General features: G+C 45.4%; 1 protein-coding gene across 1 annotated transcript in view; it reads right to left on the bottom strand.

Annotated features, from left to right (window-relative positions):
• Positions 1–3583: 3583 nt before the first annotated feature.
• Positions 3584–15173, bottom strand: part of LOC138151090 (receptor-type tyrosine-protein phosphatase V-like) — a 32285-nt gene continuing 20695 nt past the window's right edge. The window contains exons 23-34 of the mRNA XM_069074570.1: positions 14557–14679; positions 12001–12161; positions 11273–11408; positions 10297–10364; positions 10056–10143; positions 9841–9919; positions 5690–5760; positions 5289–5417; positions 5004–5114; positions 4646–4809; positions 4138–4273; positions 3584–3802 (exon numbers count right to left, since the gene is read on the bottom strand). Of these exons, the coding sequence (XP_068930671.1) occupies positions 3743–3802; positions 4138–4273; positions 4646–4809; positions 5004–5114; positions 5289–5417; positions 5690–5760; positions 9841–9919; positions 10056–10143; positions 10297–10364; positions 11273–11408; positions 12001–12161; positions 14557–14679 (1326 nt within the window). The 3' untranslated portion in view covers positions 3584–3742. The remainder of the gene's footprint in view (positions 3803–4137; positions 4274–4645; positions 4810–5003; positions 5115–5288; positions 5418–5689; positions 5761–9840; positions 9920–10055; positions 10144–10296; positions 10365–11272; positions 11409–12000; positions 12162–14556; positions 14680–15173) is intronic.

Here is a 15173-nt window from a genome sequence, read left to right as displayed (position 1 = left end):
CTCTCCAAGGACTACCCCACCCCAGGACCTTCCAATCATTCAATCAATTACAAAGTCTCTGTTCTAAATACTTCTCCACCCCTGGGCTATACCTTAATTAAGTCCACCACAAAGCCCCTCTTCTCAAATGGAGATTAGTTTCCAAACATAAGGTCAAAAGTTCCCCACCCCTGAATCACAATTGAATCTACCCCAGAGTTTACATCAAGTTTAAACACAGCACTTAATACCCAAATGGAGGTCTTTTCTTCATCTTGACACGAGGCAAGTTCTCAGCAATCTTAGTTCCTGGGGAGACAAGGCTTAGCAAGGCCATAAGATACATTGCCAATCCCTTCATGAATTTATCCTCTGTCTGTAGAACAGTCCAAGAACCCCTGAACACATTAGCAAAGCCCTCTCCCAGGATTTCTGTAAACATACAACAAGAAAATCCTTCTTCAGGGCTTCTGAACCAACAGAAAGGCTCCCAGACCCCTGCAACAACAGCACTGTCCTTCACCAGTGGACAGTATTCATTCTGTCTGCAGGACAGTCTCCAGACCCCTGCAACAACAGCACTGTCCTTCACCAGTGGACAGTATTCACTCTCTGTCTGCAGGACAGTCTCAGAGCTTCTTACTGAACAGCCAGGTTCCAGGACTTCATCAACAAAAGGACTGTCTTTCACCAGTGGACAAATCTGGCAAAACAACATCAAAACAGACAGATAAAGTACCAGCAAAACAGCCATGTCTCCTCAGTCCTTGGCAGCTCAGGGGGCAGGTCTCAAAAGTCCAGGGCAACTCAAAGCGGCCACCAGCAATTCTCTTAGTCTCTCTCTCTCCACGAGGTGCTGCTTCCAAAAAGATCTTCCGCCTCTCTCTTGTCTCTCCAAATCTACGTCACCAGCTCCTCCCAGTTCAGGACTTTCTTTTCACATCAAAAAGTCCATCCCACAGGTGGTATTAACAAGCTCTGGGTTTTAACACAATCAATTTGAAAACCAAGCCAATACAGGGGAATCTTTAATTGCCATTACTATCACAGTGATGTAGTGTACTGGGCTTGGAATCAGGAAGTCACATTTTTATGAGTTCAAATCCAGCCTCAGACTTACTAGCTGCATGACTCTGGGCAAATCACTTAACCCTGTTTGCTTCAGTTTCCTCACCTATAACATGACCTAGAGAAGGAAATGGCAAACCACTCCAGTATCTCTGCCAAGAAAACCTCGAAATGGGGTCACAAAGAAGTAGATTTGGCTGAAATGCCTGAACAGTAGCAGCTCATTGTATTGCATTTTTATTTATTTCATTAAAACAGTTCCCAGGGTGGCTAAGTGGTGCAGTGAACAGAACACTGGACCTGAAGTCAGGAGGACTTGAGTTCAAATCCAGCCTCAGACACATAACACTAGCCGTGTGACCTTGGGCAAGTCACTTAACCCCAACTGCCCTTCAAAAAGCATAAAAAAACAAAAACAAAACATTTCCCAATTATACTTTAATCTGGCTCAGGTTGCACTAAGGAGTTTTGCAAATGGAGAGTTTGATATTTCTGGTCTAAAAGATCTCGAAGGTCTTTTCCAGGTCTATAACTTATGATCTTAAGACTAAAGCCCTAGGGCCATAGGAACTTGAGAGAAAGTAGGAGGCTAGTTGATTAAGGCAGTAGGGGACTAAGGGTAAACAAATTTATATAATGACTGCTATGTTACAGGCACTGAGTACTTAAAAAGAAAAACAATCTCATTTGAGCCTCACAACAACCCTGTGAGATAGATGCTATTAGTGTCCCCATTTTATAGTTGAGGAAACTAAAGCAAAGGTTAAGTGACTTAGCCAGGGTCACACAGCTAGAAGTGTCTGAGGCTAGATTTGAACTCAGGTCCTCCTGCCTCCTCAGGGCTCTATCCACTTCACCACCAGCTGGCTCTGGGAGTCAGAGCAATGTGCTAACACCTGGAGTTACAACATTGACCTTTACTTGCTTTGTATTTTTAAAACCATCATTGCTTGAATTTCCAGATAATAGACCAAGCCTGTGCTTGAAACTGAACTCTTGAGTAATTGTTATTGGATTCTTGAATTTATCATGGAATGATCACTAGCAATTATTAGTAATTGATTAATTGGAACTTTTTAACTATAGATAGATGTCAGTGATACATGAGATAAGCTTCCTATGAATACTGAGGGGCAGGGCTAAGAGACTAGGGCCTAGGGAAGCCTGCTTGAGATGCTGGAATCTGGGCTGTCCCCCCCAAACGGATAGCTATGGCAGGAGGAGAAATGTGCTTCACCAGCTGGATCAGGGGTCAACAGGTTAGGATAGGCCCCAAGTCCATCTGTAAGAGTCACAACATCCACTGCCTCCACCTTCCCACACCCAGTGATGAGAGAACATCAGAAAAGGTGACCCCAGTGGGTGGCTAGGTGGCACAGTGAATAGAGCACCAGCCCTGGAGTCAGGAGGACCTGAGTTCAAAGCCAGCCTCAGACACTTAACACACAAAAAACTAGCCATGTAACCTTGGGCAAGTCACTTAACCCCAATTGCCCTCCAAAAAGCAAAAAAAAAAAAATTAAGATATTTGGGGAGGCTAGGGGGCACAGTGAGTAAAGTGCCAGCCCCAGAGTCAGGAGGACCCGAGTTCATTTCTGGCCTCAGACACTTAATACCCACACAAAAAAAACTAGCCGTGTAACCTTGGGCAAGTTACTTAAGCCCAATTGCCCTCCAAAAGGCAAAAAAAGAAAAGAAAAGAAAAGGTGACTCCAGTGTCTCCCTTCAGGGAGAGACATGTCACAGAAACACAAGATAGCTGCATCTCAGCAGCCTGGTTCAGATGTTTCACAGACACACTATAGTGATTACACAGAGATATGTCATAACTGAGACAGATAGCGCCCTGGTCCAATATAATTGGGAGCCCACAAACACAAGGTACTGATGCTATTGAGAAATGGTATGTCACTAACAGGGAAGAAGAGGGAGAGCCCCTAGGAGTAGCGTTGGTCCGTCAACTGGCAACCATCCCATAGACAGACATCACAATCATACTTGATACATGCTAACATTTGAATAACCAGTGACTCTACTGGTATGAATAAAATGTGAAGAGCATTTGAGGAAGGCCCCAACATATTAGATGGAACCACACACACACACACAGATTTACAGATCATGGACCAGGTTGGGCAGGTATGGGTAGTGTCATTAGAAGTCAACACACACATCTTTGACCTTGTAGATCCACTGAATATTTAAAATATTAAATTGTACTTGTCTCATAGAAGACCATACTATTTCTTATTATTGCTATATACCTTCAAGTAGCCATTAATTCTTCCCTTTAGCAATCCCATTTGAAATCTCTGATTTCCCCAGCCCTCCCCAGCTCCCTTCTCTTCCTCTTCACTTAGAAATAAGAATGAAGCATAAAGGACCCTTCCTATTGTCTTTTGACTCAACTAATTCCTGGCTTTGACCCTTCTTCTTACCCCAGTATGTGCTAAGAGGGGAGGTGAGGAGGAGAGGACAAAATACACCCAGCCTTAGCTTTTGATCATCTGTGTTTATTTGCAGAGGCCCACAATTTCATAGTCCTGGAGACTGGACATGGAGCCCACCCCCACAGGGGGAGGGGCCCTGGCCAGACCCCTGAGACTCATCCACACTGGCCAAGCCAAGTTCAATCTGAATCCAAAGTGGAAGGGCTCCAAGACTCTTTGGCTCCTAGGAAGATGTACCCCTTGCCTTAGATTAGCCCATTGGCCAGGGCACTGCCCACACACTCATAGAGGTAAATGTACTGTTCCTGGGGGGAAGGGAGAGGGCAAAGGGCCTGAGCAAGAACTATCTCTAAGTGGGTAAAAACCAGGAAGGGGAAGAACTCTGGGGCTATCAGTTTCTTGATTTGAAAGATGAAAGGGGTTGGGCTTTGATTTTTAGAAACCCCTTTCTAGCTTTAAGCCTCTCGGGTCTTCCCCAGGCCTCAGAAGCATCTCTCTCCAAAGGCACCCAATAGAAAAAGAGCAAAGGTAGTCAGCAACGCCACCTGGTGCCCACATTCAGCTGCCAGTGCAATTCTTGCCCAAATCTCTGCCTTTACCCACATCCCAGAGATGATGCCCACCCACTCCCACCTCTCACCAGTGTTGGCATCATAGAGTCACAGGCCTTTGCCAAGTGCAGGACCACGCCAAAGATGTCCACTGAGCCCCGGAACTTTGCCTGCTGCAGCAGCTGATCCATGGCCAAGAAAATTCCCAACTGGACCCTTCCTGTCCTGTGATTGGGGTGCAGGGGACAGGAGGGGAAGGGGAGGAAGCCATTAATCTGGACACTTGAACTGGGCCCTCTGCCTGGTTTCAAATTCCCAGTGTCTGACACACTAGGTATTTGTCTGGCTCTTACTAAATGCTTGACTAACTAATATCCCTGAGAGGTAGGTGAGTAAGGACTATTTCATTCTTTGTACTTATATCATGGCACCTAGGATGGTCCTTAGCACATAGTGGGGACTTAACAAACATTTGTTGATTGATAGGTGAAAAAGGGACACTGGGTACATGGGACCCATTTAAGAGGTGAGGTTAAGGGGACAGATCTACCATCTTCCTCCCCCGTCCTCCCCATACACCCTGTTTCTCTTTGGTACCTGGAGTAAGCAAGCATTGTTTTTGGCTTCTTTCTCTTGATCCGTGAGTAGTGCTGCCCTACTGCTTCCAGGAAGGACAACAGGACCCAGGCTGGAGGCTCCTGCCCACTTTCCCAGTATGGGAACTGCAGCAACTTCACCTTGAGTTCCTTTTCTTTCTTCTCCTGGGGACCCAAGGGAGGGGGGCAGGGAGGCAGAATGTGATGGGCCACCACCACCTAGAAGCCTCTCATTCCTTCCCTTCTTCCCCACTGTGGACAATTCTAGAAGAATAAGTTTGGGACCCAGGTCTGGGCTGCCTCCTCCTCCCTGCTCCCCAGTGTTGACCCTCACCTTATTCCACCATTCAGACACTTACATGTTTGACTCTCAGATGAAGAGAAAGCCACCCCTCCACGTCTCTCTGTGCCACCCAGTGGACAGTCAATGCCTCGATGTGGATGGGATGTTCCACCACTGGCCACCATTTCTGCATATATAGTGCCACCCCAGTGCCCACTCGTGGGGCTGCCAAATGCCCGCTACCCAGGCCCCTGATAGACTGGATCCCTTGCCCCCAAACTCCAAATGTTAATTTAATTTAATTAACCTCAAGCAAAAATGTTACCACCCTTCCTTCTACTTTCCCCACCAAGCCACTCACCTTATTTTGAGTATCCAGAGGGCACAAGGAGACTAGAACACGGGCACCATGCTCCCACACCAAATGCCAGAACTCTTTTATCTTTGCAGGACCTACCAGTGCTATTTGGTCTCGGACAAAAGCTTCCCCCTGTGGGAGAAGCTGACTCAGGCTATTCCCTGTAACTCCCAAGAAATTGCCAATACCAAGGTAATTTTTATAATTACCCAAATTAATAATTACCCAAGGTAAATTGCCAATACCAAATATACCAAGGTACCTCTAACAACCTTGGTACCCCAGCTTCCCCACCCCCAATCATGACTCCTGACAATACAACATAGGAGCAAGAAAGGAGGAGAGAAGAAAAGGGGCAAGGGGCAAGGGGCAAAAGTGAGGGAAGACACAGGGCAACATCTCACTGGAAAGAACCAGGCCTGAACAGGCTCAACTGAACTGTTTTCCAGGGGAAAATTCACTCTCCAACGCTCATCTGTGAAGAAGGAGGAGAAAGGAACGGTTAGGAGCCCATATCTTCCCAAGCTCACTGAAGCAGGGGGAACTCAACCAAGCTAAATCAGTGTGGCATCAGAAAGAGATCAGACCCAGTCACCATCCTTGATTCTCCTACTTATTATGTGACTTCACTCAAACAAGTCACATGCTTCCGAAACCTCAGTTTCCTTGTCTGTAAAATAAAGATTATAGAGTCTGTACTCTTCCAATGGTTTTCCCCAATACTTCATTATGTTATGGAAAGTGACCCTCAATTCTCAAAGTGCTCATGGAAACCTGATCCTTGGTGTAGGACCAAGCTGGGAATGCTCCCCTTAGAGCACATATCTGGGAGATGTCTTGTCATCTGTTGACCAAATCCACCAACAAGAATATATTTTACAAAGAAATTATGGAAACTATGCTATCCTTCCAGGTTGCAAAACTGAGCACCTACGATACCTAAAAAGAAGCAACCTAAGAGGCCAGAATTACACACCTGCTATCCTTTATGAACTAGCAGAGGGCAAATCTTCATAGTAGAAACCCAAACTTCAAGATATCTTTGTTGTGTCCGACTCTTTGTGACCCTGTGTGGGCTTTTCTTAGCAAAGATACTAGAATGGTACTTCTCCCGTACATTAAGGCAAACACAGGATAAGTGACTTGCCCAGGGTGACACAGCTAGTAAGCATCTGAGGCCAGATTTGAATCTTCCTCCCTCTCACCCCATAAAGCTTCCTAAAACTATATCAGATATAAAATAATAAGAAAACAATAGCAATAACAATTTCCATATATATTTCAAATTTACAAAGAGCTTCATATAAATTATCCCCTTTAAACTTCACAATATTCCTGTGATGTAGGTACTTACTGTAGGTATGACTGACCTCATTTTTACAGATGAGGAAAACTGAGGTTTAAAAAGTCTAAGGTGACTGGGCATGCCTGCAATTCCTGCTGCTAGGGGAGGGTGAGGCTAGTGGACTGCTTGAGTTATACCTACTGAGTTATATATTGAGTTAAGTCAGTTGGGTATCAGCATGAAGTCTGGCACCAACACAACAAGTAACGGAGGAAGAGGGAATCTATAGGTGATTCAAGGAGAGGCAAATCAGCAGAGGTTGGAAATGTGAGTGTGAAAACTTCCAGGCTGATCGGCACTGGGGGAAACCTGTGAGCAGCTGCTATACTTCCAGACAGGGAAGGAAGGAAAGAGGGAAAGAGGAAGGGAGGGAAGTGAAGGAGGGAGGGAAGAAGGAAAGAAATAAGGGAGGGAGGGAGGAAAGGAGGAAGGAATAAGGGAAGGAAGGGAGGAAGGGAGGAAGGAAGGAAGGGAAAGAGGGAGGGAGGAAGGGAGGGAGGGAGGAAGGAAATGATGGAGAGAGGGAGGAAGATTAAAAAATAGTAAGGGAGGGATGGAGCTCCCAGCTTTTGGGATAAGAACTCACTATTTGACAAAAACTGTTGGGAAAACTGGAATACAGTATGGCAGAAACTGGGCATAGACCATTATCTAACACCATATACCAATATCAAGTCTAAATGGGTGCATGATCTAGGTATAAAGGCTGATACTCTAAGCAATCTGGGAAAGCAAGGAATAGTTTACCTGTCACATTTGTGGAGAGGGGAAGACTTTATGACCAAATAAGAATTAGAGAGCATTATAAAATGCAAAATGGATAATTCTGATTACATTAAATTTAAATGCTTCTGTACAAACAAAGCCAATGTAACCAGGATTAGGAGGGAAGTGGAAAACTGGGAAAGAATTTTTACAACCTATGTCTCTGATAAAGGACTCATTTCTAAAATATATGGAGAATTGAGTCAAATCTATAAGAATACACGTCATTCCCCAATTGCTAATTGGTCAAAGGACATGAACAGGCAGTTTTCAGAGAAAGAAATTAAAGATATCTATAAGCATATGAAAAAATGCTCTAAATCACTATTGATTAGAAAAATGCAAATCAAAACAATTCTGAGGTACCACATCTCACTGGTCAAATTGGCTAAGATGACAAAACAGGAAAATGACAAATGCTGGAGAGGATTTGGACAAATTGGAACACTAATGCATTGCTGGTGGAGTTGTGAATTGATCCAACCATTCTGGAGAGCAATCTGGAATTATGTCCAAAGGGCTATAAATAATTTTATACCCTTTGACCCAGAAATACCACTTCTAGGGTTGTATCCCAAAAAGAACATAGAAGTGGGAGGAAGACCCATATGTACAAAAATATTTATAGCAGCTCTTTTTGTGGTGGCAAAGAATTGGAAATTAAGGGGGTGCCCATCAATTGGGGAATGGCTAAACAAGTTGTGGTATATGCATGTAATGGAATACTATTGTGCTGTAAGAAATGAGGAGTAGATGGACTTCATATTTACCCGGAGAGGCTTATATGAACTGATGCTGAATGAGAAGAGCAGAACCAGGAGAAATTTGTACACAATTACAGACACAACGTATGTGTGACAACCAACTTTGATAGACTGGACTCTTCTCAGCAATTCAGGGTTATAAGTCAACCCCAAAAGTCTCATGATGGAGAGAGATGTCTACATTCAGAGAAAGAACTGAGTTTGAATCCAGATTGAAGCAAACTACCTGATCTTTTTCTTTTTCTTCTTTGGTTTTGTTTCCTCTTTCCCATTGTTCATTCCATCTGATACAATCCTTCTTTATAACCTGACTAATGCCTAATATGAAAGCATTTGCAGATACTATACTTGACTGTATGCTGCCATGGGAGGGGAGGGGAGAGGGAGAGAAAATTTGAAACTCAAGGAATTGTGGAAATGAATCTTGTAAACTAAAAGTAAACAAATTAATAAAGACCAAAAATAAAAAGGGAGGGATGGAGGAAGGAAGAAAAGGTTGGCTCAAAGTGGAAGAAACTAATCACCATTGGACTGGCTATCAAGTGATGAACATTTTTAGCCAAAATGATTCCTGTTCCTGGAGAAGGTTGTTATCTGCATTAGTAGAGAAAATACCCACATAGATAAAATCTCAGGCCTTATGCTAAGAGGATCAAAAATGTAATGTATGTAAGGCAGTTTATGAAGCATAAAGAGCTGTATAAGTGAGAGACATCATCACCAAGAAAGTCCTGCAGCTAGGTGGCACAGTGGATAGAATGCCAGGCCTGGAGTAAGGAAGACATGAGTTCAAATTTGACCTCGGAGGCTTTCTAGCTGCGTGAACCTGAATAAGTCAGTTCACCCTGTTTGCCTCAGTTTCCTCATCTATAAAGTGAACTAGAGAAGGAAATAGAAAACCACTCCAGTATCTTTGCCAAGAATACCCCAAATGGGGTCATGAAGAGTCAGACATGACTGAAACAATTCAACAACAAATCTGTGTTCTGGACCCAGAGTTTTGTTCTCAGCCAGCCTAGTTCAAGAATCCTGCTTAGTAGGTGTGGGAAGGCAGGTTATTCCTTTCCTTAAGTAAAGCTTGGTTCTTTAGTTAGGCTCACAGAATGTTAGAAGTAAAAAGGGCACTCAATCATCTCTTGTGCACTGTCTTCATTCCACAGATGAGGAAATTGAGACCCAGCATGAAGTGACTCTAGCCCAGTCCGGCTGACTGCTCTGCCATGCCACACCAGTCCAGGGAGTCCAGGCCCCCCCCCATTTTTTTAACCTTTGGGATGGTTCCCTCCCCAGCTAAAGGAACAAACTGCCTTTCTGAAAGGTGGGGATCAAAACTGGTACCCCACCCACCCAGGAGCACCTGGCATCTCCCACCAAATCCCTGCTACCGGTTGGCAAAGGGCAGGCCTCAGAATATTTGAAACCGGGGTTAAATGCTTGTTTAACTAGAGTTGGATGAATACATCACAATTCTCCAGGCCCAGCTGGTGGTGTCTCTCCCCTGTTCCCTGGGGTCTCAAGGTGAGGAGTCATTTTCAGATGGGTTCCCCACCCCTGGCTTATACAGAAGAGAACGGTCCTCTCTTGGCCAGCGCTTTATAGCCACAGTAATAACATGGTCAGTTCACACCCTATGATCAGAGATGGGTCCCCTTTTCTCAGACACACAACCCCTTTGACTCACAGGAAAGCAGCTGGGGGGTGGCCCTGCTCAGGTGATGTGGGGCAGTGTTATCCTGGTCCCTGAAGGCTTGCTGGAGGAGCTGGGGAGAAAGGCAAGGGACAAAGGCTTATATCACCAGTGGGGCCACACCCACAAAAATGGATGGATAGTAAGATGCTCTGGGCAATGGTGCCAGCATGTGGCTGAGGGGAGGGCCAGGGATATCCAAATCTCACTTCATATTCCCTTAGGAAGCCAGCGTTGCAGTGGGCTGACCTCTTGGCATAGTTCTGTGAGAAGTTCTTCACAATGATGGTCCAGGAGCTGGAATACAATAAGAAGCCAGCTAGGGTGGCTGTGCCCTGAGCAGGGCAGCCCAAAGGAGGAGCAGAGTGGATAGCTTCCTCTGTCCCAAGGCCTCCCTGGGCACCTCCCCCTCAGCCTGAGGGTACTAAGAGAGGAAGGGTCAGGACATACACAAGAGACCCAGCTGACTCCTCCATAATCTTGTCCAGCAAACAGCTGTGCAGAAAGATGTACTGGACCTGGTGGGAAGAAGCAGGTGACAGAAGAGTCCAACCTACTGCTTTCCCAGGTGGGACAACTAGCAGGGTTGGGGGGGAAGGAGAACCCCAAGTAGAGGGATAAAGGATTCAGGGACATCATTGGAGACCTATGGAAATCAGAACTTTAGAGACCAACTAGTCTGGGCAAAGAGTCTGCAGTGAAAGGACCTGGACTCAATGTCCATGCTTACTTCAGGCAAATGACCTCATCTCCCTGGGCCTTGGTTTTTGGGTGAAAATGGCCTAGTTGGCTTCTGAGATCCCTTCTAGCTCTCTATCTCTGATCCTATAAATGCCAGTGTTTTACAAAGGAAGAAACTAAGGGCCAAAGCCACAAAGCTGGTAGCCGGGGTAGGATTAGAATGTGGGCCTTCTGACTCCTGGGGACTTGATCTACTGAGAACTATGGTGAGTTTCTGTAGAACCAGGCCTAACCGAGCACTGTCCCCATAGCAGACATTTAGTAAATATTTGGAAAACATCAGGATAGAGAAGTGATAGATTCAAGGTACACCTTGAGACAATTCTTTTTGACAACCAACAGGGGAGTTTGTTTTACTTGTTTATGAATATTTGTTACAAGGGTTTTGTTTTTCTTTTTTATTCAAGTAACGAGAGATAAGAAAAAATAAATGGATTTTTGCTAATTTGAAAAAATGTTTAATTTTTTAATATTGGAAAATTGTTGAAAGTTACTAGTAAGTAATACAAAAGAAGATGATTTTGCCCACCTCGAAATCCACTAAGACTTTCCCAGGCACCCTCAAGCCCCTCCACTCCGCCAGCCATTTATCCTCCCTCCCTCCTCATCCTTCCTCCCTTCCCATCCTCCTTCTCTTCCCATCCTCCTTCCCTCCCTATCCTCCCTCTGCAGCACTGGTGCTTACCAGGGTCTGGATCATGAGGGGCCGGCTCTGCCGTAGGGCATACACTACGTAGAACACATCTACCATATGTTCCTCTCGTAGCTGTCGTAGGAGCCGAAGAAGGGCCACAAAGGTGCCAGTTCGACCCACACCAGCGCTGAGGGGAGTCCCAGGTGAGCAGAGCCCCAGTCCCTTCTCAGGGCCCCAGGTCAGCCAGTGTGGCCCGCCCAATCATTTCTCTTGGTTGGGCTGGCCTAGTCTGACTCAACAGGAGGTGAGAGGGGTAAGGGGGGCAAACGGGAAAAGGGTACTGGGAGGAGAAGAATGGGGGCCAGGGTAAGGACAGGGATTATGTGTCTTAATTGACTTGTACAACCCCTCCCATACATATATACAAAATTCACTCAAACACACAGCACCTACCATGGTGTCCAACATAGGACAGGACAAAGAAATTTGTGGAATGAATCAGACAGTGGGGATAAGAGGCAGAAAGTGGGGCTGAGTACTAGAAGAATTGGGGTGGGAAATGAGAGAGAGTTGGGAACTTGGGGATACTAGGGTCAGGAATGGGGGTTGGAAAGGCATCATGGTGAGGAGGGAGCATTGGAGAGCCGCTGAGGGAGATCAGGGATGGTGACAAGGAGGCTGGTCTGGGCAAAGGATAGAAGTGAATAAACCTGGAGCTCTCCTAACCTCCCCCAGCGCTCCCCTTCCTAGGCCTCCGGCCTCTTCTCTCCATCACTCACCTACAGTGCACCAACGTGGGTACCAGTCTGGGGGCAGCCTGTATTTGCTTCTGTACCAACTCTGCAAACTTGACCAAGGAACTGGGGGTTTCAGGAACACCGTGGTCTGGCCAGGCTGTGAACTGTAGCTGCTGGACCCTACGTCCCTCCTGATGGGAACTCTGAGCAGGTGGAAGGGGTAGGGTGGAGAGGACAGCTTTCTCTTTTTCCTACTGCTTCCCAGAGAAAGGTTGAAACCCAAACTGGGCCTGAGTTGAAAGCCCAGGTAAAGCCTGCTTCTCACTGGGGGTAGGGCCAGCCTCGGGCCATTCACCTAAACTTGGGAAGCCTTTAGCTGCTGGCTGTTTCCAGGCTACTTCCCCTGCCCTTTCAGATGAAGATACAGAGGCAGAACAGCTGGAAATGGTGAATAAGACCTTTCCTAAATACTCATCATCAGAGCTATGACTAGCAGGGTGAGGAGGGGACTTTGGGCAGGGGGCAAGGCAGACAGATGCCAAGGGCACAATATCCAGAGAAGAGCAATCACAGATATTTCTCCATGTGACTTTTACAAACATTTTAAATGACAGAAAATTCTGCTCTTTGGTAGTTATTTATTTTGCATAATGTATGTTATATTGAGGTCTCAAAATCTCTAGTGAATAGTAATCCACAGTGAACATAATTTTCAAACCTGTCCAAGCCCATAGAAACATCTTTGTTTTTCAAATTTCACCTCTTCCAGGAAATATTCCCTGATCCCATCCAATTTCATTCATCTGATTTGCCCTCCCTCACTTGGTTACTGTAAGGATCAAAAGAGAGATGATATGTGAAAATGGATGGCAGCCACAAGGTTCACTGGGCAAGAGCTCCAAACTGGAAGTCAGAAGGATCTGAGTTGAAATCCAACCTCATACACTTATTAGCTGGGTAACCCTGGACAAACCACTTAACTTTGGTCTGTAAAACGGGAATAATAACATCTACTTCACAAGATCACTGTGAGGACCAAATGAAATAACAAATGTACAGAATAGTTTGTTGTTGTAGTCGCTTTTCAGTCGTGGCCAACTCTTCATGACCACATTTGGGGTTTTCTTTGTAAAAATACTGGAGCATTTTTGCCACTTCTTTCTCCAGCTTACCTTACAGATGGGGAAACTGAGGCAAACAGAGGTTAAGCGACTTGCCCAGGGTCATACAGCTAGTAAGTGCCTGAGGTGAGACTTGAACTCAGGTCTTCCTGACTCCAGGTGCAGAACTCTATCTACTGTGCCACCTGGCTCCACCAAGTCTTAGAGCTAGATAAATGCTAGCTATTTTTACTGTTTTGCAAACCTTAAAGCTATAGATAAACGCTAGCTATTATTATTATTAAACATTTTGCAAAACTTTGAGTGATGATGATGACTATTATAGTGCTTTTCAAACCTCAAGCTGCTAGACAAATGTGAGGGACAAGGGAGAGGAGGAGAAAGAGCGTGAGAAAGAAGAGTGCCCCCACCCCTGCCAAGGTCAGAACGTGTGTCTCTTGTGCTGAAAAGGATGGTAAGTGTGGGTAAACTGACTATGCCCAGTTGAATTATTTTTTTTCTGGGCATAAGTCTTAATTAGAAATATCTTTTAGGAGAGTTCCCCCTTTTTTCCCTCAGGAAGAAAAAGTACTTCCTCTGTTGCAGGCACTGTGAGGGACGGATGCTAGAACTGAAAACCAAGATAGTGAGGTTATGAGAGAAGAGGAGGTTACGGACAGAGGCTGGGAGGTGGAAGCAATGATTAAGCCTCTGGTGGTTCACTAAACCCAGGGTGCCAGGGGGCTCTGGGACCAAGAAATCCCTCTACTTGGGCTTTGGAGGTCAGTTTGGCTTTGAGACTAAAAGGAGAGAATCTGGGGTCAAGGGCAAATCCCCTAGACCTAGTCCAGTAATGATCCTTTCTATCTTTCCCCAGGAGATTGGGAACTGGCACTGAAACAGTCCCCTAGATTGGGAGCACGTGTTTCTTATTCCTTTGATTTCCTGTCTACTCTAGCTCCTGGCCTATTCAGTATTCAACACGGGGCTCTGAACACTTCTGTGTGTGGTACTCAGAGAGTGCCAAGACTTTGGGAAGAGGGGTGTCTCTAAGAATAGCTAGCATGTAATTTATATAATTATAATTCTTTAAAGTCTGTGTTATCTCATTTGATTCTCTCAGTAATCTTGTGAGGTAAGTGCTATTATTATCCCCTTTTTACAGAAGAGGAGACTGAGTTTGTGAGAGATTAAGTGACTAGCCCAGGATCACACAGCTAGTATGTATTTGAGGCAGGTTCTGAATTTAGGTCTTCCTGACTCTTGGTCCAACTTTTATTCAGTATGTCACAACTCAGAGAAGACGATGAGATGCCTTAGTGCTCCTTCTGTTCCCCTCCCAGAGATGTAAGGGGCATCCATAAAGCAGCAAGGTGCTCTGAGATCCTTAAAAGGGGGGGACTCCTAACTGTTCTCTTCACAATCTGGGCCTAGCGAGCCTCAAAGTTAAATCTTCCCAACCCTGCTCACACACACCCTTGCCCTGGGGGACACTCACATGTTGCACCTGGAATTCTCTCCTTGTCCAGTCATTTTTTATGTCTTCTTCCAGGAGGGAGATGATGATCTGGCCATGAGTGATTGGGGTGAAATCTAGTGGCCAGTAATGCTCGCACAGGACCTAGGAACAAAGGACACAGGGAGGAGGAAGGTGAAGTATGACAGTAAGAACCCAATCACTCCCTACCTGTCACCCTACCTCCAATCTCCCAGATCGCTCTCCCTCTTACCAAAAAGGACTAACCTTCTACACCTTTGCCCATGCTGTGTCTTCTCCCTAGAAAGCCCTTCCTCATCTCTTTTCCACCTATCAAACCTCTATGATCAAAGGATGATAGATTTCAACCTGGAAGTGATCCTAGAAAACCAAGTATTCCATATCCATGATTTTGCTGATGAGGAAGCTGAGGTTAAGAGATTTTGAGTGATCTGACCATTCAGTCACACAACACCACAGATAGGAAGTGGCAGGGCTGATCTCTTAACTGCCAATCCAGTGGCCTTTTCAAAATTTTCATCCTTCTTGACCTCTTTGTAGCTTTTGACACGCTGCCCACCCTCTTCCTGGATACTCTCTCCTCCCTGGGTTTTTGTGACACTACGACCTTCTGTTTT

Source organism: Petaurus breviceps, unplaced genomic scaffold, assembly GCF_028583685.1.
Source record: "Petaurus breviceps papuanus isolate PSGF00001 unplaced genomic scaffold, PetGlider_PUasm1.0 90895, whole genome shotgun sequence".
Taxonomy (NCBI): domain Eukaryota; kingdom Metazoa; phylum Chordata; class Mammalia; order Diprotodontia; family Petauridae; genus Petaurus; species Petaurus breviceps.
This window is presented reverse-complemented; position numbering and strand designations above follow the sequence as displayed.